At 41.0% G+C, this 26,267-nt stretch overlaps 1 protein-coding gene across 3 annotated transcripts; it reads right to left on the bottom strand.

Moving 5' to 3' along the window:
• Nucleotides 1–582: 582 nt before the first annotated feature.
• LOC134874255 (ectonucleoside triphosphate diphosphohydrolase 2-like) lies at nt 583–12,289 on the bottom strand. 3 transcript variants are annotated; one of them, XM_063898323.1, is made up of 9 exons: nt 12,103–12,289; nt 4,831–4,948; nt 4,144–4,294; nt 3,839–3,998; nt 2,860–3,087; nt 1,766–2,038; nt 1,520–1,639; nt 1,187–1,321; nt 583–1,031 (listed from the first exon to the last, which is right to left on the bottom strand). In XM_063898323.1, the coding sequence occupies exons 1-9, from the start codon at nt 12,217–12,219 to the stop codon at nt 825–827; spliced, it is 1,509 nt and encodes a 502-aa protein (XP_063754393.1). In that variant the 5' UTR covers nt 12,220–12,289; the 3' UTR covers nt 583–824. The 3 variants fall into 3 exon arrangements, with proteins under 3 accessions (XP_063754393.1, XP_063754391.1, XP_063754394.1); XM_063898321.1 differs by lacking the exon at nt 12,103–12,289 and adding an exon at nt 8,265–8,487; XM_063898324.1 differs by lacking the exon at nt 12,103–12,289 and adding an exon at nt 7,440–7,560.
• Nucleotides 12,290–26,267: the final 13,978 nt, after the last annotated feature.

Raw genomic sequence — 26,267 nt, 5'->3', positions numbered from 1 at the left:
GTGTTATTTATCCTCCTGCTACTTTTTTATTCAAATTTTTTTCCTTTTAGACCTAGTCCCTTCATTTCATATCACTTTTCTCTGACACATATTATCTGACAACAAATACACGCTTTAAAGTTTCTTGCTAGAAATGATCAAAACAACAGATTGATGTTCCTTTTATTCTCTGCAGGACCTCAAATACTCAATTATGCTGAACTTTAAATTTGTTTTTGTTGTTAATGATTGCTTATTATAAGCAGTGTTGTTGTATTAAACCACATTAAAATAGTATTTTTACTGCTTTCTTTCAGTAGATGGCTCGTAGTTCAACTATATATATATTTGTTTTGGGTGCAGGGCTTTGTATGATCTGTGAACACCTGATCACTTTCTGAAAAGCTCAATTGTGCATCATACTTGTAATATATTTGGCCATAATGTACATAATGTCTCTTTTAGGATGTGTTTGCAATTTTATCAGTAAGTGTTGCCTCAGGCGTCTTCTGGAGCATGTGTGGGCTGTTTCTGTTGAGAAAACAGAGCAAGTAGGCTACTGGCCTTATGTGGTCATGAAAGTGGGTGTCATTGCTCAATGACTCATAGCAAAACATGGTTTATTCCGTAGTTAAATTTTACACACACAAAAGCTGTTCTCCACTAGCAAGTGGAAGAGAGGAGGAATTGCAAATAGAATTGAGCAGGCAAAAGTATAGTGATTCCACCTAAATACAGAAACAATAGCAGAACCAAGATTTTTTTTTGTCAAGACATTGAACATTTTAGACGGACATGTCTATACTCTAAGTATGAATTGGACTGGGGGGGTGTCCCCCTTGCTCTTACACTATCCCTTCTTTAGATTTGGTGCTTCTGTAGATCATCAGAAGGTATCCCAGTGCAATGAAGAGGAGGGTGATGAAGAGGAAGAGAATGCCAGCCCAGGGCCCTAGGGGCAGAGCCTTCATCAGCCCAAGTCTCTCACCTGGGATCATACTGCTCAGACTAAGCATGTACCCCAGAGCCCAGCCTACTGAGGCTCCTCCTGCCTGAAAAACACAAGAGGGGACACACTGAAACCACGTCACACCATGGACAAGAACACTGATTCAGGTACAGCAGTACATAGGTTCTAATGATTTGAAAGCAGACTCAATTACAACAAATGGCAAATACAAAGTCACTTGTTTCCTTTACTCCTGACCTGTTTCTCGAAAGAGATGGATGGAAGGGAGTGGTTATTGAAACCGTAGCCCTGCAGTAAGAGGACCTGGACGAAATTGGAGACAGCGCAGACATTTTTCATGTATTTCTCTGACTGCTTTGTCTTGGCTGTCATCTGTGAATGGAAATAAGATTTTGATTTTGTTAGTCCAATCTTATTTGTTATCTTGTCCACCATCACTGTAGACATTTCGAGAAAATGTAAAGGCAGATAACATAAATATATTTTGGGGTTGAAATTAGATCTATCTGGTGGGTTTGAACATGAAGATTTGTAAAGTTTTTATTGGCTGGACTCAGAGAGAGAGAGTACCTCAGAGATGGTCATGTTGCAGATGAGTTGGATGGCCTCCTTCAGTCGACTGGGGGAGGTGATGGGAATATTGGTGAGGCTGTTGATGTATTTATGAGTGAAGAAGAAAGCAGAGAATGCCTGTGGAGAATATCACTGTTAATCCAAGCCAACAACACCACAAACTTGAAAAAAGGGCCAATGAGTTTAAGCTATGCTATTGTTTTACTTTTGCACCTGTAGCTGTCTCACTCAAGGCTCACTCACCATGAAGTTTCCTGTCACGTTGGGCTGGAAGACTCCATTAAAGGAGCACTTGGAGTAAGAGCAGTTCTCGAAGGAGAACAGCTTTGTTACACTGTCCAGGCAGCTCCTGTAGTCTCCTGTCCCCACTACTCTTACCGACTTCTGGGGGTCAAAGCTGGCTGGTTTGTAGCTCTGAGTGCAGGGAGAATCAAAGACATCGTGCCCCAGCTTCACCGATGTGTTATACTGTTGAGGGTAGCAGGGATGGGACACTTGGGTCTTTACACCTTGAGTCTGAATGATGCAAAACAGAAAAAATAAATAAATAAAAAAATTTTTTTTTTAATTAAATTTTTTTTTTTTTTATAAAAGATATTCCACAAAAAAATTCAAAGTAAGCTGGTAAAATGGGGAAAGTCTTAATTAACCAGCACTTATAGTGTTATTATTCACCATATACTGCATATTTCAGTAAACAGATAATCTTTTTTTTTTTTTTACAGTATAAGGTTGTGTTATATATTTCTGACATTTTGCTAAATATTCCTTTTTGCTTTGTTGCGAAGAGTTTGATGAGAAGTGTGAAGCTGCCAACATTCAGTTAGCTTAGCTTAGCATAAACTCTGGAAACAGAGGAAACATCTAGTCAGGCCTTGTCCCATAGTATCACAAGCAAAGGTATCTGTCCACACATGTGGAACCACACTTCCTGGAGTCTTGTCATAAAGTGGAACATTGCTTGGTAACCAGGGGACAGAAGAGAAAGGTAGGCTACAGGTGTTAGTATCTGGATTCTGTTTCCTTCGATTGGTACCAGGCCACCTGTTCCCTCATCGCCATTATTTTTACTGAACTAATCAATGAACTGCCGGCACCAGTGTCATATTTGAAGGACATATATTTAGAGTTCTATTTATCCTTTCATCCAACGCTCTCCCCTAAATGACTAAGCCTAACTTATAATGTCATACTGAGTGTAATGCATTAAGACAGGGCCTTAGTATAAGGTCCATGAGTGTTTTCATTCAGCTGATCTTGATCTTTAAGGCAGAGGTCTTGATGTTTCTTAAACAGCCATATGTAACCGTAATACTTAAATATTTTTTTTACAGTACCGTGATCAGATGAGCCAGCAGTTTGCGCAGGAACTGGTCTTGGCCATAGCACAGGAAGCTCTGGGTATACAGTCTGTAGGTTTTTCCATAAAGCTTCAGCTCCATCACATTATCCTTGTCCTCCACCACTTCTGATGTCTCAAAAGCAATCTGTGTGGAAGCTCCGCCTAAATCCAACGCTCCAATCGTCTGTCTTCCTGGATTCAGCCAACGGCCAACAAAACCATACTGAATGAAAAGAAAGGACATGTCAGGACATAACATTTGTACTGATGAAGGGCAATAACAAATGCATAACACTACACAGAGTTTGATCTGAGGAAAACATCCAACTAAAAACATTTCCATAGAAACTCTCAAAGCCCCTATGTGTGGATCATTAGCCAACATAAATGAAGGGCCATATAAATTGCCATTGCGACCAAATTATTGTTTATTATTTATTATTTTGTGTAAGTTTGTTTCTATCAGCCTCAGCTGTACTTTTTGTTTAGAGCTAATTTGCATGTCAGTATGCTAACACGCTAAACTAAGGTTGTGTACCATAGACTGTGGTCTGTACAAAAAGCCAGGTAACAGCCATGTCTTCTATATTGGAAAAATGCCAATACAGGTAATACTTTATACACACTTTACCAATATTTGTCCACCCTCACTGCCCCTTGTCCTATTGTAAAATGTCCTTGGGTTTCTTGAAAGGCGCTATATAAATCCACGTTAATGTTGTTATTATTTTTGGGATAGACCAAGTTTGGGACAACACTTTGCCACATTTAAGGGGGGATTGACATGCTATTCTAACTATTTTCTAGCATACTATCACTTTTAAACACATCTCAAACCATATCACCCTTCACAAAATGTTTTCAATTGGCACACATGAACAGGGCATTCTGAAGAGCGCATCAAGTCTATCAATGCTCCAATTTATTGTTCCCCCCCCGTGACCTTCCTTTGGTTGAACAGAAAATGTGCTCACCTTAGCAAAGTTTTCCAGCAGGTAGTTGACTGTGACCCAGCCGTATGCCCCCTCCTCCTGTCCACTCAGGATGGCTGCCTCTTTGAATTTGAAAGGGCAAGACCGCATTTCTTTTTCCACTTCCTTCAGTACCCGTTTGGACTCAGTGGCATTGACTTTGCTATTAAAGAGTGGAGAGAGTTCAATGGAGAATAAATCTATGTTTAATCCTTCCAAAATCTATTTTAATGCATGCAAGCGTTACTGATGATGAATGTGGTAGAAATATATGGTAATATCATATCCCCATAGAAAGTTATACTGACCCCAAGAGTCTCATGCCGGCAGTGGCTCCCAGATAGAGCGGAGTTTGGTGGTGCCTGGATTTTGGGATATCCTTCACAGCCTGTTTCAGACAGTCTTTCAGACTTCCTGCTGCCCCACCACGGACACCTGCATAGCTAGATATCCCTCCACCTTGACAGAAAAAGAAAGTAGTTCTGCTAACAAAGACCTCATTCTGACCATTTTTTTAAACTAAAAAAACCACAAGGAAGTCCTGCAAGAAAAAGGATCTAGTTGGTGTTTCTATGGAAACACACAGGAAACAGCAATGACTAAGATTTCTTCAAGAGTATGTTGAGGAAGTAGAGCATGAACCTTTTTCTGTAATGTTTCTGAGAAATACATTGGATATGTATCTTTAGAATGACATTGTGGAAGTGAAAGTGAGAATGTCTTCAGCAACAGGAGACAGTTTGGAGTTTAAGGGTCAGTTCAAACACATCAAAAAAAGTTAGACTGACAGATGCTGAATCTGTTCTTCTTTAAACTCCTCTTGCCCTGATCATAAGTTTCCAAGCAGTACTTCCTGTCCGTCTGCAAGCTAACCAATACTAGCTTTACCGTCACATTCTGATCTTCTTCTTGTCACTACAAGGCAAACCGAATGTTTAAGTAGTAATGTGGTTTCTGTTTTGCCGGCCTTGTCCTACACACTGGGAGGAGCTCACCTTTTGCATGACACTCGCTGTGCTGGGTAACAATACCAGTGTCATTTTGCTTATCAGCCAGCCATTTGTAGATGTACATGGAGGTGTGGGACGAGCCTGCATCCAGAACAATTCCAAACTGAAACACACAGAGCATTAAATGTCAGAAACATAAAGAAAATACAGCAGAACGGAGACTATAGAGTTTCCCCGATGTATTGCTCTGATGTCTCATATCGAGCTAATATGACATCTGGAATACCTCAGTGCACGTCTAATAACATTGCTATTGATTACACAAAGTATTTGTATTGGCAGTTGTAGACCTGCGTGAGCTTCTTCTCTTTAGTTTCCACCTAACTGTGGTGATGTCAGCATGGCTGGTGCCCACACTTCCTTTGAACTGTCTCTGCAACCTGAATTTCAAAACCTGCAGAGACTTTGCTCTTCAAGGCAATGATTCAAGTTCAAGGTTTCAAGGTTTTATTGGTCATATGCACAGCATATACAACGTATATGTTGGCAATGAAAATCTTATATCCCATGCTCCTCCAACAACTCAACATACATGGTGCAAATAAGATAAATGAAATAGTGCAAAAAGAGAGAAGAATATTTACAGTAACAACAATAAAGATTTGAGGATGTGAAATGTGGAATACATTGAAAGTATTTAAATACTTTACACTGTTGAATGAGGAGGTATGGACAGATGCATATATTACGTATAACAGATGTATATGGCAGATATGTACAATATATAGATATGTGTATTATAAACAGATATGTATGGCAGATGTGTATAATATATATATATATATATATGTATGTGTGTGTACTATAAACAGATGTGAGTAGACATTCACAGAGCTCAGGAGTTCAGCAGTCTTATAGCCTGTGGTATAAAACTGTCCCTGAGTCTGGTGGTCTTGGTCCGGATGCTGCGGTACCGTCAGCCAGACGGAAGCAGACAGAACAGATTGTTGCTGGGATGATGGGGGTCCTTTAATATCCTACCGGCCTTCTTCCTACACCGCTGGGTGTAGAGGTCCTCCATGGATGGCAGCTCCGTCCTGGTGATGTGCTGAACAGTTTTCACTGGTGTGATGTGTCCATGTCAGGTCCTCACTGATGTTTACCCCGAGGAACCTGAAGCTGCTGACTCCACAGGAGTCCCGTCGATGGTGATGGGTGTGTGTGCCTCTCTCTGCCTCTTCCTGTAGTCCACAATCAGCTCCTTTGTTTTGCTGACGTTGAGATGGAGGTTGTTGTCCTGGCACCAAGATGTCAGGGCTCTGACCTCCTCTCTGCACGCCATCTCGTCGGCGTCTGTGATCAGGCCAATGACGCTCGTGTCGTCAGCAAACTTGATGATGGTGTTGGAGCTGTTTGTGACCACGCAGTCGTGCGTGAATATGGAGTGATGGACAGCATCATGAAATTGCAACGAAGTTTGGTAACTTATCAGTGCAAAAGAAAGGCAGAATTGCCCGCACGCACAAAGCAGCATTGAAGATCTTAATCTTAATCTGAGCCTACAAGAGCAAAGAGCTGCCGAACTCTACTGCTTAATTTCCACAGAGGCTGCAGATCTTCAACACTCTGCCACGAGTCTCTCAACTTCTCTGGGTTCAAGCAGCAGACCCAGAGAAAGTTACCTTCTGTTGCTTCGGCCTGCGCGCACTCCTGTCTTTCTCTATTCTCTTCTCCGAGCCTGTAGCTCTGCATAGTGAGCCTGCAGCTCTGCATTGTGAATCTGTTTCTGCAGCCCTCTTAACCAATAGTAAACAGGCTTACTGAGTTACTATTCTACCCTCACAATTATTTCTCTGGTGTCGGAATGTCTCGCCATGTTTGTGAATTCACATCATTTCGGGTTAAAATGTGTTGTAACTGCGTTACTGAGAATTGTAACGGGTATTATATTACCTACATTTCAGAAGTAATGCGTTATATTACTGTGTTACAGAAAAAAGTAATACATTACTGTAACTCCGTTACTCTTGTAACGCGTTACACCCAACACTGGTTATGTATCATGGCATCTTAACTTATTCAGCTTTATTGACTTTCCCCTCTTTGTGTGCACTTTGCTTCAAAGCATTACGTTCTATTCAACTATTATTCTGTACGCAAAGGGGAAGCAACATTTCTGGAGCCTTTTGAAAATGATTTCAAAGTGTCTGCCATTAAGAAAATGAAGAGCACCTGAGTAACTCGCAAAAGGATTCTCAAATCAAACAAAGAATCGGCTTCTTTCATCTCTTTCACCTCTCTCTGTCCAATCATGGCTCTGCAAAACACCTTTCAGCTTTGACGTTAACAAACACAGCAGGGGTGAGAGCTGCAGGTTTCATTTTGAGTATCAGCTCAAAGACAGTTAGCTCGGAAAGTTCAAAACAGGGCATATGAAGGGGCAACTGAACGCCTCCTCGATGTCTGTCTGTGAGAACAGCGTCGAGAGGTTTGTCAGCAACTGCCACATGTGGAAGGCTTCAATTTAGGAATAGTTGTTCTGAGCTAAGATATTATAGGAGTATTATAACAACGTTTATTTGTGAGTGGTGAAATTAAGACAATAAATGGAATGCTTCACCCACAAAATGAACATCTGTTTCTCAATGACTCACCTTGCATTACTTCAATTGAAGAAGGAAAAAATATTTCTCGCTGTCCTCCATGGCAAAAACCTTAAAGAACGTTCTTGAATGGAAGAAAATGGGGGCAGTTTGTTTTTTTAACAGCAAAGCTACAGTAAATGAAAACACCTGTTAACAAACTCAAAGAAGGCGTGCTCTATAACCCAAGCCTGATTCACCCTGCTATATGCTCACCACTCACTGAACACAGGACTTTACACTAAAGCGTTCATGCAGGAAAAAAGAACATTTAGACAATGTGAGTAATTGTTAATTTTGTTTGCAAATTATAATTTTGGCTGTATGGTCAAGTGTCTCAACTGCACGGGACTCGTCTTGTTCTTTTTTTTTCTTTTTTTTTCATGAATAGACCAGTACACCGCTGACTAGTCAGAGAGAATCATCACAAGTCTCACAGGACATCCTGCAACACCGGACGTTGGTGTTGTGCGGTTAACCTGACATTGTTTACTGCAGGGTAGCTTGTGAACCTACTCCAAGACTGATTTAACTGATTAAACTTTATCATCTCAGTGGAGCATCTAATGTGCAAACCACATTAGGACGACCCTAATGCAGAGACTTTGTGTTGCATTTTCCTATACCGTTATGTCAGGTAAAACATATATAAATTAGCTGTAGGGCGAGAATAAAGCCCTTCCTATCTCCCCCAGACGGCAGACTACCTTCACCCAAAGAAAGTAAAACACCGTCAAAAATAATGTTCATACAGTCCCTAACACAGAAGAACAATCCCAGAGACAGAAGCTGAACATGTAACTGTCATGATGATGCCTACTACAAAAATGTCATTACCATGTTTTCGGGGGGGTTCTCCATGTCCTTTGCAGGAAAGACAAGAAGGACAATCCCGACTATAGCCAGTACCAGCAGCACGAGCGCAGTGATGATGCGGTAGTCCCGGAGCGCCATTCTGTGCGTAAAAGCGCCTGAGCACTTGCTCAGCAGTAAAGCCAGAGAAATAAAGAGCGTGCAATAAATAGTTGAGGCTGGTTACGCGTGATATTGTCAGATGTCCCGCTTCCTCTAACCTTGCACCCACCCTCGCGCATGCACACAGCGGAGTTTGATGGATAGCCTATATTATAAGAGCACCAAATTGACTAAGTAGAAGTACTCAGATCTTGTACTTCAGTAAAAGTAGAAGTACTCATATTTTGTACTTCAGTAAGCGTAGAAGTACTCAGATGTTGTACTTGAGCAAAAGGAGAAGTACTCAGATCCTGTACTTGAGTAAAAGTAGAAGTACTCAGATGTTGTACTTGAGTAAAAGTAGAAGTATTCAGATCTTGTACTTGAGTAAAAGTAGAAGTACTCAGATCTTGTACTTGAGTAAAAGTAGAAGTATTCAGATCTTGTACTTGAGTAAAGTAGAAGTACCAGAGTGTAGGAATACTCTGTCACAGTAAAAGTCCTGCATTCAAAATGTTCCTCCAGTGAAAGTAGAAAGTACTCTCATCTAAATGTACTTAAAGTAGCGACAGTAAAAGTAGTCATTGTTTGATTGGTCCATTTCAGAATAATATCTCTGATATGTTTTATAATTATTGATCATTAAAGTGTTCTCAGAGCTGGTAAAGGTGCAGCTAGTTTGAATGGCTTTGTATACTGCAGGGTAGCTGCTGAATTTACTCCAGGTGAACTAAAGTCTGATTTAAGGGCTGATTATATTTACCATCATTAATCCAGATCTGTAAAGTAAGATATGTAGATAGATATGTGTACTATAAACACATATTTATGGCAGATGTGTATAATATATGTATATATATGTGTGTACTATAAACAGATGTTCACAGAGCTCAGGAGTTCAGCAGTCTTATAGCCTGTGGTATAAAACTGTCTCTGAGTCTGGTGGTCTTGGTCCGGATGCTGCGGTACCGTCAACCAGACGACAGCAGACAGAACAGATTGTTGCTGGGGTGATGGGGGTCCTTTAATATCCTACCGGCCTTCTTCCTACACCGCTGGGTGTAGAGGTCCTCCATGGATGGCAGCTCCGTCCTGGTGATGTGCTGAGCAGTTTTCACCACCCTCTGTAGAGTCTTACGGTTAAGGGCGGTGCAACTGCCATACCAGGCCGTGATGCAGCCAGTCAGGATACTCTCGATGGTGCACCTGTAGAAGTTGCAGAGTATCCTGTAGTCCATGTTGGACCTCCTGCAGCCTGCGGAGGAAGAAGAGCCGCTGTCGAGCCGTCTTGGATATGACCCTGGTGTGATGTGTCCATGTCAGGTCCTCACTGATGTTTACCCCGAGGAACCTGAAGCTGCTGACTCTCTCCACAGGAGTCCCGTCGATGGTGATGGGTGTGTGTGCCTCTCTCTGCCTCTTCCTGTAGTCCACAATCAGCTCCTTTGTTTTGCTGACGTTGAGATGGAGGTTGTTGTCCTGGCACCAAGATGTCAGGGCTCTGACCTCCTCTCTGTACGCCATCTCGTCGGCGTCTGTGATCAGGCCGATGACGCTCGTGTCGTCAGCAAACTTGATGATGGTGTTGGAGCTGTTTGTGACCACGCAGTCGTGCGTGAACATGGAGTGATGGACAGCATCATGAAATTGCAACAAAGTTTGGTAACTTATCAGTGCAAAAGAAAGGCAGAATTGCCCGCATGCACAAAGCAGCATTGAAGATCTTAATCTTAATCTGAGCCTACAAGAGCAAAGAGCTGCCGAACTCTACTGCTTAATTTCCACAGAGGACAGAGGCTGCAGATCTTCAACACTCTGCCACGAGTCTCTCAACTTCTCTGGGTTCAAGCAGCAGACCCAGAGAAAGTTACCTTCTGTTGCTTCGGCCTGCGTGCACTCCTGTCTTTCTCTATTCTCTTCTCCGAGCCTGTAGCTCTGCATAGTGAGCCTGTAGCTCTGCATTGTGAGCCTGCAGCTCTGCATTGTGAATCTGTTTCTGCAGCCCTCTTAACCAATAGTAAACGGGCTTACTGAGTTACTATTCTACCCTCACAATTATTCTCTGGTGTCGGAATGTCTCGCCATGTTTGTGAATTCTTAGAAACACAACACCACATCATTTCAGGTTAAAATGTGTTGTAACTGCGTTACTGAGAATTGTAACGGGTATTATATTACCCACATTTCAGAAGTAATGCGTTATATTACTGTGTTACAGAAAAAAGTAATACATTACTGTAACTCCGTTACTCTTGTAACGCGTTACACCCAACACTGGTTATGTATCATGGTATCTTAACTTATTCAGCTTTATTGACTTTCCCCTCTTTGTGTGCACTTTGCTTCAAAGCATTACGTTCTATTCAACTATTATTCTGTACGCAAAGGGGAAGCAACATTTCTGGAGCCTTTTGAAAACAATTTCAAAGTGTCTGCCATTAAGAAAATGAAGAGCGCCTGAGTAACTCGCAAAAGGATTCTCAAATCAAACAAAGAATCGGCTTCTTTCATCTCTTTCACCTCTCTCTGTCCAATCATGGCTCTTGCAAAACACCTTTCAGCTTTGACGTTAACAAACACAGCAGAAGGCTGTAGCCTACGGGGTGAGAGCTGCAGGTTTCATTTTGAGTATCAGCTCAAAGACAGTTAGCTCGGAAAGTTCAAAACAGGGCATATGAAGGGGCAACTGAACGCCTCCTCGATGTCTGTCTGTGAGAACAGCGTCGAGAGGTTTGTCAGCAACTGCCACATGTGGAAGGCTTCAATTTAGGAATAGTTGTTCTGAGCTAAGATATTATAGGAGTATTATAACAACGTTTATTTGTGAGTGGTGAAATTAAGACAATAAATGGAATGCTTCACCCACAAAATGAACATCTGTTTCTCAATGACTCACCTTGCATTACTTCAATTGAAGAAGGAAAAAATATTGCTCGCTGTCCTCCATGGCAAAAACCTTAAAGAACGTTCTTGAATGGAAGAAAATGGGGGCAGTTTGTTTTTTTAACAGCAAAGCTACAGTAAATGAAAACACCTGTTAACAAACTCAAAGAAGGCGTGCTCTATAACCCAAGCCTGATTCACCCTGCTATATGCTCACCACTCACTGAACACAGGACTTTACACTAAAGCGTTCATGCAGGAAAAAAGAACATTTAGACAATGTGAGTAATTGTTAATTTTGTTTGCAAATTATAATTTTGGCTGTATGGTCAAGTGTCTCAACTGCACGGGACTCGTCTTGTTCTTTTTTTTTCTTTTTTTTTCATGAATAGACCAGTACACCGCTGACTAGTCAGAGAGAATCATCACAAGTCTCACAGGACATCCTGCAACACCGGACGTTGGTGTTGTGCGGTTAACCTGACATTGTTTACTGCAGGGTAGCTTGTGAACCTACTCCAAGACTGATTTAACTGATTAAACTTTATCATCTCAGTGGAGCATCTAATGTGCAAACCACATTAGGACGACCCTAATGCAGAGACTTTGTGTTGCATTTTCCTATACCGTTATGTCAGGTAAAACATATATAAATTAGCTGTAGGGCGAGAATAAAGCCCTTCCTATCTCCCCCAGACGGCAGACTACCTTCACCCAAAGAAAGTAAAACACCGTCAAAAATAATGTTCGTACAGTCCCTAACACAGAAGAACAATCCCAGAGACAGAAGCTGAACATGTAACTGTCATGATGATGCCTACTACAAAAATGTCATTACCATGTTTTCGGGGGGGTTCTCCATGTCCTTTGCAGGAAAGACAAGCAGCACAATCCCGACTATAGCCAGTACCAGCAGCACGAGCGCAGTGATGATGCGGTAGTCCCGGAGCGCCATTCTGTGCGTAAAAGCGCCTGAGCACTTGCTCAGCAGTAAAGCCAGAGAAATAAAGAGCGTGCAATAAATAGTTGAGGCTGGTTACGCGTGATATTGTCAAGTGTCCCGCTTCCTCTAACCTTGCACCCACCCTCGCGCATGCACACAGCGGAGTTTGATGGATAGCCTATATTATAAGAGCACCAAATTGACTAAGTAGAAGTACTTAGATCTTGTACTTCAGTAAAAGTAGAAGTACTCATATTTTCTACTTCAGTAAGCGTAGAAGTACTCAGATTTTGTACTTGAGCAAAAGGAGAAGTACTCAGATCCTGTACTTGAGTAAAGTAGAAGTACTCAGGTCTTGTACTTGAGTAAAGTAGAAGTACCAGAGTGTAGGAATACTCTGTCACAGTAAAAGTCCTGCATTCTAAATGTTCCTCCAGTGAAAGTAGAAAGTACTCTCATCTAAATGTACTTAAAGTAGCGACAGTAAAAGTAGTCATTGTTTGATTGGTCCATTTCAGAATAATATCTCTGATATGTTTTATAATTATTGATCATTAAAGTGTTCTCAGAGCTGGTAAAGGTGCAGCTAGTTTGAATGGCTTTGTATACTGCAGGGTAGCTGCTGGACTTACTCCAGGTGAACTAAAGTCTGATTTAAGGGCTGATCATATTTACCATCATTAATCCAGATCTGTAAAGTAACTACAGGGATTCAATACATGGTACACAATTTACTTCTTTATTGTAGTGGAGTAAAAGTACATACAATTGAAATACTCAAGTAAAGTAAAAGTATCTCAAAATTTTACTTAAGTACAGTACTTGAGTAAATCTATTTAATACTGGAGAGTTTAATTGTGTGTTCCTGCTTTGTTATCATGGTCTTCTGTAAATAATGTGGTTTTGGTTCAGTATTGCCTCAGTGTGTCTAAAGCAGCTGGGACCTAAGCACTGTGCAGTATGGAGACAGGCCAGCGCCTCAGCTGTTATGCTCTTGTCATGTCAGTATTGCACAGGTAAAGATGGAGTCAAAGGTACATTTTGAGGGGATGAAAAGTCTGCTATCCACAGAGAGGAAGTACTTCTTGTGACACTGTGGTGCATATCAGGAAATTAATCAGCTCTCATTATCAATGTATTAAGTGATGAGCCAACTACAAGTTTTTGCTATTTACATATTTGTATCTTTTTGTGTCAACTCATTCTTTTATGGCTTTGTTATCTTAACCAAACATGGCCTTTATGTGTAACTCTCCACCAGCACCTGCACTCATATGTATGGCTTACAGTGTAATGACATGCTTTCTTCTTTATATTAATATGTTAGCTCATTCTGTGTTATTGCATGCCTTTTTTTCACCGCTTTTGCTGTACGAATGTGCATGACCCCCCACTAATAAAGGCTTTCTTATTCTGATTTATAACCACTAGAGGGAGCTACAGTCTAATCTCTGGAGGCTGTTTTTAGTTCTCCTAAAGCAGGCGTGTGGCCCGTGGGCCAAAAGTGGCCCGTTGGATATTTTGAATTGGCCCTCAAAAAAATTCAAAAAGTATAACGGGATGTGTCCCTAACATGAAACTTGTGCTTGTATTACATTTTACTACTTAAATGTATATGTAGACAGATATAACATAGTATTATTCATGTGTTAAAGAGCCCACTTTACAAAGAAATTCAAGTTAAAAACATTTTCTGACAAATCTTACTTCATAAAAAAAAATGTATTAGTACAACCAGCTTGATATATACCATTAATATCTCCCCTTCTTATCAGCAATCTGAAGCTTCTATTATAAGGGATGAGCTGCCAGTACTTGAAATAAATAAAACCCAATTGAGAGCAGTGATGCAGGCTGTTTGTTTCTTAAAGCATATTCAGGTATTAACGCTAATTTACTAACATTTGATTGATTTTGCTAACTTATAACTTAACTTCTGAGTCAACATACCTCCCCTCGAGCAAGTGGCCCAGACCTCCGTTTGTTTTTCTGTACGTGGCCCTTGGTAAAAAAAGTTTGAACACCCTTGTCCTAAAGATTTAACTGTGATTAACTCATAGGAATCTACATACACTTTATATCAGGGCATGTCACAACTTCTCATTTATTAACCATAACAAAAATACACTAACACATTAATATAAAAGACTGACCTGTAAAAATAAAACTGTCATATTTGATCATCATTTACCATAAACATGCTGGAAGCTGTGATCAATTTGTTGAGACAACGTGTCAGAATTCACTGATCAGATGATTATTGTTGCATATACAATACTTTGAATAAAGGCATTTTGTACCTTTTTTATATGTTGTATATACTTTAATTGTTCAATCACCATAGGTAGACACTTAATGTTATGTGTGCAGTAATATAGTGGTGCATTGAAGCCTCATATAACCTCACCATGATTGTGTAGGTCATTTATCACAAGTGTTTTAATACATGATGTAATTTATTAGAGAAAGAGAAGCTTCAGCAGGCAGCATGGCAGAGCTGAATCAAAGCGTGACTCTGTGTGATCACTTTATGTATTTATTGTTGACCAGTAGTGTATGTGTGTGTACCGAACTGTAGATGACACTGCAGCTCGTAGTGGGCGGCGTTCTCTGTTGTTAGGAAGGTTCGAGGGGGTGGGGGTGATTGCCTGAACAGATCTTGGGGGGGTGACACAAATGGCAGTGAGGTGAAGAGGTCAGCAACATAATTCTGAAATGAACAGATAAATCAGAAGTGCCCAGGCCCCACAACAGAAGTGCCCAACAGCCACCTGATGTTCCCTCTCCTAACACTCGCTCCTCCCCAAACAAGCTGCTACACTGTAAAAAAAAAAGTCCCATTTAAGGTTTTTTTTCAAAAGATATACGACTTCTGTGTGGTTTAGGGGCCAGCTCATAGAGTCCTGCTGTCAGTTTTATGTTAAAAATGTATAGTACAGACCCCCACAAATATGCTAACTTGCATATGTTGGCCAATTTGCACAGTATATTTAGTTGTCTTAATTAGTAGTAATTGCCATTATAGCCTATGTGGACAAAACTTTTAAAATGCATTTGCCAAGTTGGCGAATTTTGCAGTGGTTTTAACCAGAAAGTGTCAGTATTTGTACTATCTGTGTGATGATTTTGATTATATTTTGAAGTTTGCATGGACTCTAGATCATTTGAATTTGACAGATTGCTTATTTATTTGAAAAAGTATTGTCCAAAGTATAGATAATCATTTTCATCTTGTGCCATCTATATCTAAAGGTTGCAAAACTGCTCAATGGTGGTCAAAATCAGCGCACCGAGAGTACAAATATGTACACTTTCTGGTTAAAACTGCAATTTTTTATCCTGAAAATGTCAGAAGTGGTCATCAATAATCCCCAAAACCAATCCAGAATTGTCCATATCAGCAAAGCCGATTTAAATTATTGTTAATGCTGATTAATGCTAATTAAACCAAGTTATGCTAATTGTGCAACAAATGGAAGTTAGCATCCGGCATAATCTGTCAGTCTGTCCCGTACTCTTGGGCTTTTATTACATTATGTTGTTTCATCCGTGGTACTGGCCTTATCACATTTACTGATAACCTATTTACAATTGTTTGTTTACCTTATTTTTTACTTATTTATCCTGACGAACACTTAGCTGAGCTCATAAAGATTAATACTGAAATAACTGATATCTTGCTGGTCTTGCTTTAAACATGAGAGACTCTAGTAGTCCGTATCAAAGAAATGTTCATTGTAACTCTCACTTTATTTTGTGTGAATTTGTTTTAGACCCTTTACTCCTGCCAGGCTTATACAAAGATAAATCAGATCTTTTCATTGTTGTATGTAGTTAATGGTCTAAACATTTGAACAGTTATTTGCATTGTTGCCTATGCTTTGGTACAGATATTCATGGTTCCCAGAGAGTGAATCCTATGACCCCCTCGCTTTTCTTTCATCCAAGGGGGTGGCATTGTTGTCCAGTGTGACATTTCTCATTCAATTTGGTTCACACATTCATTGTTTTGTTAACTGTGACGATCACATGACTTTTCATTTGCCATCATCCTCAACTCCATATTTCAATGTGTTTAGTTTTCGTAAAATAGTAATACAGCCTCAAAAAGCAAACCGATCCAACTCCAATCCATCTTAAATTTAGCACAAAAAGTGTGCTACAAAAGTAATGTAGTTGCAATTTGTGGAGACTTGGCGAGCTAAACAAAAAATATGGAATCTTACACACTCAAAGCCAAGTCCATAATGATTTGCTTTTCATGGCTACAAACAACTTCTCATTTCATTTGCATCTGTTGGGTGTGATGGGGAATGAAAGGGCAATATGAACACAGAAGTGATAGACTGCTAATAATCACAAACCTTTATTCATGGCCAACTCTCCTGAGAGGACGAGTATCGCTTTCCCCATCCGAATGTTAATTGTGTTGCTAAAGGTGAGAATTGATGATCAAATGTGATCATTTCTATCTGATCAGGTAACCTTCATTTAGCTGAGCTTTCAATATACAAGAGCTTCATCAGAGCATACATCAGGCGATAAAAAGCTTGCCGTAATGGATGTTAATTGTGTGAATTCAAGCTGACAGACAGTCTGAATCCACATTTTTTGCAGTGTACCACAAGCTGAAAGGTCTTCCACAGACTCTGCATACTGGGGCACTCAGAGGGCATTCACACCTTGTTAAGTTTTACAACTGGTGCATTTGTCGATCCCTGGCTTCTATTGCTCCTGTGACTCGGCCCTGCTTTGAAGTGACCTTCTCTGTCAACTGAGGTGATGGGGAAATTTAGGGTCTTCTCTGTGAATGTGAATGCAGCACACCTTGAGGTGCATATGGCCCGGTGGAATTCACAGTTTGAGCCTGGAAGAGAGTATCTTAATCAATATCATAACAATTAAAGGTTATTGCAGTATATTCAGTCAACTAATAGGTCTACTAAGCAAGGAGCTGACTGTGGGACTGTGAACAAAATAATCACTCAGTTTAAGCGATCATTTCCCTTAATAACGGTGACACTGTCCCCCCTAGCTGCTCAGCTCCGGGAACATGGTGACATTACTACAGCAAGGTCACATGGGACAAGAAACAAGAGCAGTGAGGTGCAAAGGGTTAAAGAGAAACCACAAACTATTTGTAACGTCACCAATTCAAATCGGTCAAAAAGTTAACAGCTCGTCAGCCTATCAGGGAAGACAATTGACTTCTCAGATTCTGATTGTCTTTCTTTCTTTTAATACAAGTCAGTAATGTAGTGTGAAGCACAGCTGAGCAGACAACTGTGCTCTCAGTCAGCAGGCGGGCAGTGAGCCGGTGATTTAGGGCTTCACTTTGAAGATGTGTTTTTAGATGTGTGTTCATACATGTACTGTCTACATGTTTATATGACGGTGGGTCAGGGAACATTTTGCCTTATTAATTTAAATGTGGAGAAACAGTTTCAGACCACTCGAGTGGACTTCCTTTTTGTTTGCATCATGCACAGGGGCAAAGAGTGCTGCCAGGAAAGGGAGAAGAACATTTCCAGCTAGCTGATTAGGAAACTAAAAGATGCACCCTAAAAAAAGAATAAAGGAAATCCTCTTTGTAAATGTTCCTTAAAAATGGTCATTCATGTTTCTGTTATTTCAGTTATTTGGTACAGGATGTTATAACATTATTCATTTTATAACGTCCATTAACAAAATATTAGACAATGTTGATAACAAGAAGATTTCAAAGGAATTTTAGAAATAATTCTTCATCAGATCCGATCAGTTTGGTGATGTCACCATGATGTTTATTTTCAGTTTGACTAAGAGTCTGATCTGACAGCTCATGCTTCCACCTGAGGAGTGTTTGCTGTATCCACAGACACCGGTGAGTACTGTTAGGGAATATTTGCTTAGGTGTTTAACCTTTGACCTAGTTCATCATTTTCTCCTTCCTGTCTGTGTTCCCATGGCATAGGTCTTTGGCCTTCGGGTCGCTGTAATCTCCCTTAAGGAGGGGCAGCTAGGGCGCTTTGTTGATGCCAGTCTATGACCGAGCACAAGCTAACCTGAGATAGTTGATTGTTCAGGGGCGTCTAGAAGCCCCTCTTATCTGGAACGTAGGTTCCCTGACGTACATTGTTATATAATGTGCGACAGCTGTAGTTAGATTTAGGATCCATATTTGTGTAGTCTCGCTAATGAGGAATGTTGATTACACACTCTGAACTAGTTAAAACCTCAGACTGCAGTAGAGATCTTCAGAATTGGTCGGGCAACTGCTCTGTCAGCTCGTGGCTGCAGCAAATGTCTTGTCAATTCTCCGGCCGTTAACTTCAGAATAAACCTTCAGTGTTTGCAATCAAAGTTCCAGCTCTCCCCGTATCTCTCTGAGTCTCCATTGCTCCAGGAGTTTCCATCACAAGTATATTATTACTATTATTATTACTATATTTAAAGGAAACTTGATGCACAAGAAGATTAATTGTATATCAATTGCTCTTTGAATGTTACAATAAATCTTACAGGAAATGTTCTCGTGTGCCTCCAGGGTGAAGGAAATGAAAAGTGTTGATAAATTGATCTAAATAAGGGGTCATTATACAGTGGTATGCACACCACTTTACAAACACATGAAATTTCACTTTGGCACACCGGCACACGTATGAGTCTGTAAATTGTAAAAAAAAGAAAGAAAAAAAAGAAGTGTTTTAAATACAAAGTTAAGTGTGTGTGTGTGTGTGTGTGTGTGTGTGTGTGTGTGTGTGTGTGTGTGTGTGTGTGTGTGTGTGTGTGTGTGTGTGTGTGTGTGTGTGTGTGTGTGTGTGTGTGTGTGTGTGTGTGTGTGTGTGTGTGTGTGTGTGTGTGTGTGTGTGTGTGTGTGTGTATGTGTGTGTAAAGTAGAAAGCATTGAGCAGTCTTGTGAGTGTTTGCAAACTGGGCAGAATTATTTCAATAATTCCCTTTAAGACACACAATGCATGAGGTGCAGTGGACGGTGCATATCCAGGCAGTTTATCCCAAACGTAAAGATGAGTTTCCATACTTTATGTCTGCTAATTCAGCTCATTTCATGTATTTATTTAAAGAGTTCTGCTGTCTCTAGAGAGGGCGGCAGTAACAGCTTGCATGGATTGCTTCACCTTTGTTTCAAAAGAATTTTTCCTCTTTTACCTGAGCAGGAGCAACTGCTGTAAACTGCATGAAGGAATGTCTATTGAGGTGATTAAAGGAGCAGAAAGCAGGTGATATATAAGAGTAGGGGGGGATTTGGTATGTGAGGACGAACTTCTTGAAAAAAAAATGGGGAGGTGAAATCCCAGCCGTGTTGCGAGGTGAAAGTATGAGGCTCACACAACGTGGACGGGGCTCCTGTAATCCTGCAGCACAGTGCCATCCTTTTACATGCTTGGCCTACTGTTATCTGTGTCAGCCGCTCATCACTCACACATGCTGCAGGAATGGCATCCTGGTCCATTTGGCCTCTGTGAAAAAAAGGAAGCGCATTGAATGGAGCGGCAGGGTTTGGAGGTGATCCGTTTCCTCTTCCACCGTGACAAAGGGGAGAAGAAAAAACTATAAACTATTGAAGTGGGTTGTTGTTTTTTTATTCTTTTTTGTTGCAGGGTGGGGGCAAGGGTGGGAAGTAGACGGGAGGTACCTGAAACTGTGTTGTGCCCACCTTTTCAATATGAATGACTTTTCTAGTCAGGGCTGAATGTGGGATTAAATCTTTTGAGCACACCCACTTTGCAGAAGCTGAATGTGAAATAAAGGCTGCTATTGTGTGACAGCGGCTCTCCCCCAGGGCCCTCACAGCTCCCCGGCCTTCCCAGCCACCTCACACACTCTCTCAACCCTGAACCGGCAATTAGACGCTCAAATCAAAACCCTGCACTCAGGACTAATTGTTTCTAACAGCCTTTGTAAAAGGCCATGTTGTTTCCCATTCAGGACGGCTTCCCTGCCTCCTTGTGTGTCAGATAGGGGAAGGCATCGTTCCAGCCGGGAGATAAGCCACAGGCTTTTAAGGCCCCAAAGTAGACTTAATTTTCACCTTCCTTTCACGGTTCAGGTGCACTTGTGTATTGAGGGGCTCAGAATTTTCAGTGGGAGGGTTGGCCTGACGGATACAGTACCTCACAGGATGTCATTCATCGGCGGCTTCCGGAATGTGTTAAAAAGGGTGTGTGTCCATGTGTGGGGATTTCAACACTGTCCTGCATTTTTCTCCCTTTATTGCCCTTCTCTTCAGGGGAGAGAAGCAACAAATAAATCCATGACTTTTCTCAAGACAGTGTGCCTGTCAGAGGCAACATTAGGGTCTGCTGGGTTACACAGATACAGTATGCTGTTGTTACTGTAGCGTTACATCAGGCCAATAATATACTCATGCAGGATGTGAAAAAGGGAGTTGTTTTGTCCTTTCGACTGTTCAGTATTTCTTTGCACAAAAAATCACAAAAAGGAGCTGTCCATTATTTCTAGTAAGTAAATATCTTCAGGAAAGCTCCTTAAGAGAGGTGTTGTTTAAACATTTTGAGAATATAATTAGTGGTGCTTTTCAGTTGTAATGCCTTATACCTGTTGTTCTGTTATTTAGCCTACATGTATCTGAATGGGGGGGACAAAAGGATTGCTTATCAGTATAATTTATATTTTGTCGACTAGCCTCAGCCCACTGTTGGTAGCAGTTCCTTTTCTGTACTTGGTGTCGGGTTGTCCCCCGTCAGTGTAGTGACTCATCAGCTGATTGCCATAGCAATACTGCGGGAAACTGCTGTGGCTTCATCTTCATCATGAAACTTGCTTATCATTAAACTTATCCAAAAAGAGGAACACGTGCACGTCATAGGTGTACGAAGTGTGTGCTTCTGCGGTAGCTTGGCTATTTAAATGAAGGTTAATCTCTGACAGTCGGTGCTCTGCAGTGTTTTACCTCCAACTCCGGCTGGCTTGCAACTCAGGTGGAACCAACAGCAGGGACTCTGCAGAAATGTAGCTTCTGGAATATCCAAAAAGGACAAGTTGAGCTGAGGAGGGCTGAGCTGTGGAATCAGAATTCCTTTATTCGTTCCACAAGAGGGGACATTCACAATGTTACAGTATAGATAAGGGGGGTCCAAACTTTTCTCACTGAGGGCCACATACAGAAAGATATAGGGCTGGGCCACTCAATAGAGGGGAGATATGTTACCATATACGTTTGCAAAATCAATCAGATGTAGGTAAATTATGCTAAATAATTGAATATGCTTCAAGAAAAAGCAGCCTACATCACAACTCTCATTTGGATTTCATTTATTTTGTTTGCAGCTCATTCCTTAAAACTGAAATAAGTTATTGGACTTTTATTATCAACTAAGATTGACTGAATTTATTTGAAAAACTATGCTTGTTAATGCATGAATACTTGTTATATATTTTAACATTTATATTTAAGAACAACAACATAAGATAAGCACGAGTTTCATGTGTGGGCCATATTGCATTAGACTTTTAGAATTTGCTGAGGGCCATTTGAAAATGGACAACGGGTCGCAGTTGGCCCCCGGGCCGTAGTTTTGACACCCCTGGTATAGTTAGAGACAAAATATTGAAATAACATTGTTAGATTAAAAAAGGCATGCACATAGTGTTTGAAATAAAAGGAAAGAAGAACACATTCAGGTTAAATAAGTAAGTAAGCAGTATTTATAAAATAAAATGGGGTTGTTTTCTAGTTGTAAATAAATATAGAATTATACATTTACATAATAACATACAGATTCTTGTTGGAATGGACAACCTAAGAAGTAGCAGTAGTAATAATACTAGCTAGATGCATAATAATACAGTTAAACAGCGACACAAAGGATCCTCAGTACCATGTTCTCCGGTGTTCTACCTGGTATAAGGGTCCAGATGTCATGCCTTGCATTTTTACCTTAGTGATGTCATTCTTCATGTGGATTATAAAATGCCACCGGATGAACACACTCACTTGTTGAGGTGTCTGCAGGTGACCCCCCCCCCCCCCCCCAACGTCAGAGTGGGGGGAACGACAGTTGCATCAGAACACGTATGGAATAAAACACTGGTAAAGGTATTCATGTAATAATTAACAGCGTACCTTTGTTTTGAACACCTGGGATTGCTTCCAGAGTAGAGGACATTATCTGAGTTGAAAGATCTCTCCCTCAGCAGCCATGATGGATCACATCTTCTTCTTCTGTGGTGTAAAAGAAAAAACACTGCTGGGAGTGTGTGTGATTCTTTGTGTGTGTGACTGACCTGCTGTCTGCACCCTGTGCTGAGAGCAGCTTCTGTTTGAATCCGAGTGTGACTGGAGCTATACTGGGAGCACACAAACGCACACACACACGCGCACACACACACACACACACACACACACACACACACACACACACACACACACACACACACACACACACACACACACACACACACACACACACACACACACACACACACATACACACACACACACACACACACACACCCTGCTGTGGACCCCTGCATCTGCTGCACAGCCTGTCAACCACAGAGGGGAGGGGGGGCTGAAGTGCTGAAGTGAGGTATAGGCAGACATTTTCTCAGGAATGCTGGGAGCTATCAGAAGTGACATGTAAGCGTATCCGCTGTCAGATCTCAGCTTTATCTCTGCTCGGCTGTTGACTGCTCCTGGCCTGCTAATGCCTCCTGTCTGAGCCTGAGAGCCTCGCTGGGAGCTGGTCCTCCCGTCTGCATCCCCAGGAACCTTTCCATCAAGACATTTAGGAGAATAAACATTTCTAAGAACCCCCACGGTTTCATATAATTGACTGCTCCAGCGGCTCTTCAGGGTCTGGGGATATTCAGAAAGTCTCTAGAGGCCCTAACGGGGTCCTTCTAAGAGCAGAAATATTTTAAACTATTTACATTATTATTTAATCCGCCCATTTTGTTGATTGGTCTTGAAAATAAATCAAATTAAACCTTATTTGTAAAGCCCAATATCACAAAACGTGTTTGTCTCAGCGGGCTTTACCCACTAAAAACAAACAACAACATCATAAATAATGTTGTAATAACAGTGTATGTAATACAAATAGAAATAAAAATAAATTAAGATAACAACAAAAGACAATAAAAATATATAAAACATTCAAATTATTCAAATTAAGTGCCATCAAAATAAAATAAAATGAATACCATAAAATGCCAGCTCTAACCGAAGGTTTTGTTGAAATGTTTCAACGCACTCTTTAAGTTTGGACACTCTCTGCCTCTCTGATCAAAAAAGGGAGTTGGTTCCAGAGCCAGGGCGCTTGGTAGCTGAACGCTTTAAATCAGAAATGGAAAACGGATTTACTATGTGTAATAGGGTTATGGATTGGTCCAGACTGAAGTATATGAACAAAGACGTAAACAAATGAACACTACTAAATGTTTGGCCATGGCATTTCTTTATTTCCTTCCCAGAGGATCATTAAAGCAGTGTTTGAGTCATTCTGTGATGACACAGTGGTAAACCTGTTGGCCCTCCCTTAAGCTTCAGCTCTGGGTGTGCTCTTATGTACCTTCAGCTGTAATCTCCTGTAGAAACAACATCGTTTCTGATCATCAGCATCGGGCATGCTGCCATGCTAGCATTTATGTAAAACCTCTGCTTTGTCCAGCCTAAGAAGCTGTAGACTTTCGTCCAGTTGTTTTGAAATCTACAATAATTATAAACAATTTAAAAAGAATTCCTGTCAATGGACTGGAATGTTTCAGCATGTAAAACCCAACATGAAAATTGTAACCAGCTCCTGTAATTTCATACCAACAATCACAATAAACTCTTTTGGATTTTTACCTGGCGCGTGTTCTGGTTTGACCCAGCATGCATCCTTAACTACCTCTTCTCTCTTGCTAGATAAATGGTTCTCTTTCCCACCCACCCCCCAGGAGGTGACATGTTTATAATGAAAAACAACTTTACTCAATTACAGTGTAATTAAAAAGCAAGCTTTGAAGCTATGCTGCCATCACCGTATCACCCATCTGAATAGGCTAATGGCATTACTGCAAACGTCTTTGACCCCGCCAGTGTTTGCTCTTCACTCAACCAAACAAGATCAAACGCTGCTATCAGAGCACTATTAGATAGATGCCACTTCACCACTGGAACCTTGAGAAGTGAGATCCAATACTAAGAGCACTAATGCAGTCCTGTTAGGCCTGATGGAGGATGATATGTGAGGGCAGCAGCTACTCAGCATCACAGCTGGACTGCTGAAACCCCTTCTGTCCTGGGAGCCAGCCTGATTGGCCCTGTAGCGACTCGCTCTGCAGGTGAGCAGAAACAAGAGACGCACTTGTGTTTTTTTTCCAAGTGTCTAAGTGCTGTCTATTAAAGAGTCCTGTTACGCTGCTCCATCCATGACCACCTGACCCCACCCCCTCCCTTTGCACTGAAACACACCTACCTCCACCACACTCTGCATTTGTCTATTGTCTGGGTGCCTTGTATTTAATTTTTAAATACATTTTATTTGTAAAACTATAAATTCTCTCACACAAAGTGAATCAAATAGGTATTGTTGCTCTAAATCAGGGGGGTCCAAGCATTTTTCACTAAGGGCCACATACAGAAAAACATACAAAGGGCTGGGCCGCTCACTGGAGGTGAAGTATATTGCCTCATAGGTTAAGGTATACATTAGTAAACAAATCATATATAGGTCAATTATGCTTGATACTTGAAATATGTAGGGTATATTTCACGCCACATATGCAAATGAGTTATTAGGCTCTGTTTTTATCAACTAAGATTTCATAGAAAATGTTTTCAACTTTAATTCACAATTTATTTGAAAAGTGGGCCTATTAACTCATGAATCAATCTATGTAACATATTTTTACATATATATTTAAGAAGTACAATATTAGACAAGCACAAGTTTCAGGTGTGGGCCATATTCCATTATACTTTACGAATTTGCTGAGGGCCATTTAAAAAATGGACAACGGGCAGCAGTTGGCCCCCGAGCCATAGTTTGGACACCCTTACTCTAAATCCTTGAATATATAGCAGAATAGTGATTTAATGTCTGGATCTCCACATCGGCACAGCCGCCCTGCGATGGAAGTCCACCCTCCTCTTTGTTGAAGTAACACCAGGCCTTTGTTTGTTTATGTCATTGTGTCGGTGGAACATGTGACTGATGGCTTTCTGAGTGGCTCTAAGCATCTCTCCCCAGCACCACAGTTAGCTGGGCCACTGAGCCGGGCCCTTATTGTCTGAAGGAGCCTCTGAGAGGAACAAGGGGCCGGTGGAGGCGAGATGCGAGGAGAGATTGACAGGAGTTGCTGGGAGCCCTGGTGGAGGTCACAGCCAGGTAAGAGGGTGGCTTTGTGTCCATTCACACAACATTTGACTCAGTCACTGAGCAACTACCAGATAGTTCTTCATGTTTATCCTAAACAACACATACATTACTGCTTTGAGATGTAAATACAGGAATTATATCGCATGGAATCATCCAAACAAATGATTGAGAGACTTTCCATGATTGTATAAGAGAGCCCAGTGCAGTGTTTTGGTGTCTGATCATTTTTTAAACTCACAGATCTGTTACTTTAATGTCTCTCTTTCATTTCTTTTTTCATCATCTCTTCTCAGGTATAAAAAAAAGCAGCCCCCAACAGAGCCGCCCTTTGTGTTCCTCCCATGAGACTGAGAAATGTCTTGCCTTAAGACACCGTGTTTGAATCCTGGACGACTCAGGACTTCAGTTTTGTAGGGAAAGTCTTCACATTGAACAGGTTGTCTTCAACATGTCCCTGACACCCTGTAGCAGCAACACATCTTCATACCTCAGCTCAAACAACCACTCGAAATGATTCTTAGGATTTGTCTTTTGACAGATGTTTATGGTAAAGGATGATTTTGGTCATGGTCAAAGGAAACCCTAACATTTGCTTTGTTTAAGGTTAACATTTAATCATCTCTTAAAGTAAAGATAATGGGAGGATGATTTATAATGCCAGTCATGACATCCTGTAGCCTCCATGCCGTCTCCCTGCTGACGGTGAGGTCAGCATTTCACTGGCTTTCA

Source organism: Eleginops maclovinus, chromosome 12 (genome assembly GCF_036324505.1).
Source record: "Eleginops maclovinus isolate JMC-PN-2008 ecotype Puerto Natales chromosome 12, JC_Emac_rtc_rv5, whole genome shotgun sequence".
Taxonomy (NCBI): domain Eukaryota; kingdom Metazoa; phylum Chordata; class Actinopteri; order Perciformes; family Eleginopidae; genus Eleginops; species Eleginops maclovinus.
Note: the sequence above shows the minus strand (reverse complement) of the source record. Positions and strands in the feature narration are given on the sequence as shown.

Bases quoted from the DNA above. Each gene is read 5' to 3' on its own strand.
- LOC134874255 (XM_063898323.1), bottom strand. From the start codon at position 12,219: ATGGCGCTCCGGGACTACCGCATCATCACTGCGCTCGTGCTGCTGGTA. The intron at 3,088-3,838 runs GTGAGCACATTT...CTTTTCATTCAG, and splicing joins TGCTGGAAAACTTTGCTAAG to TATGGTTTTGTTGGCCGTTG. The intron at 1,640-1,765 runs GTGAGTGAGCCT...TATTCTCCACAG, and splicing joins ACGTGACAGGAAACTTCATG to GCATTCTCTGCTTTCTTCTT.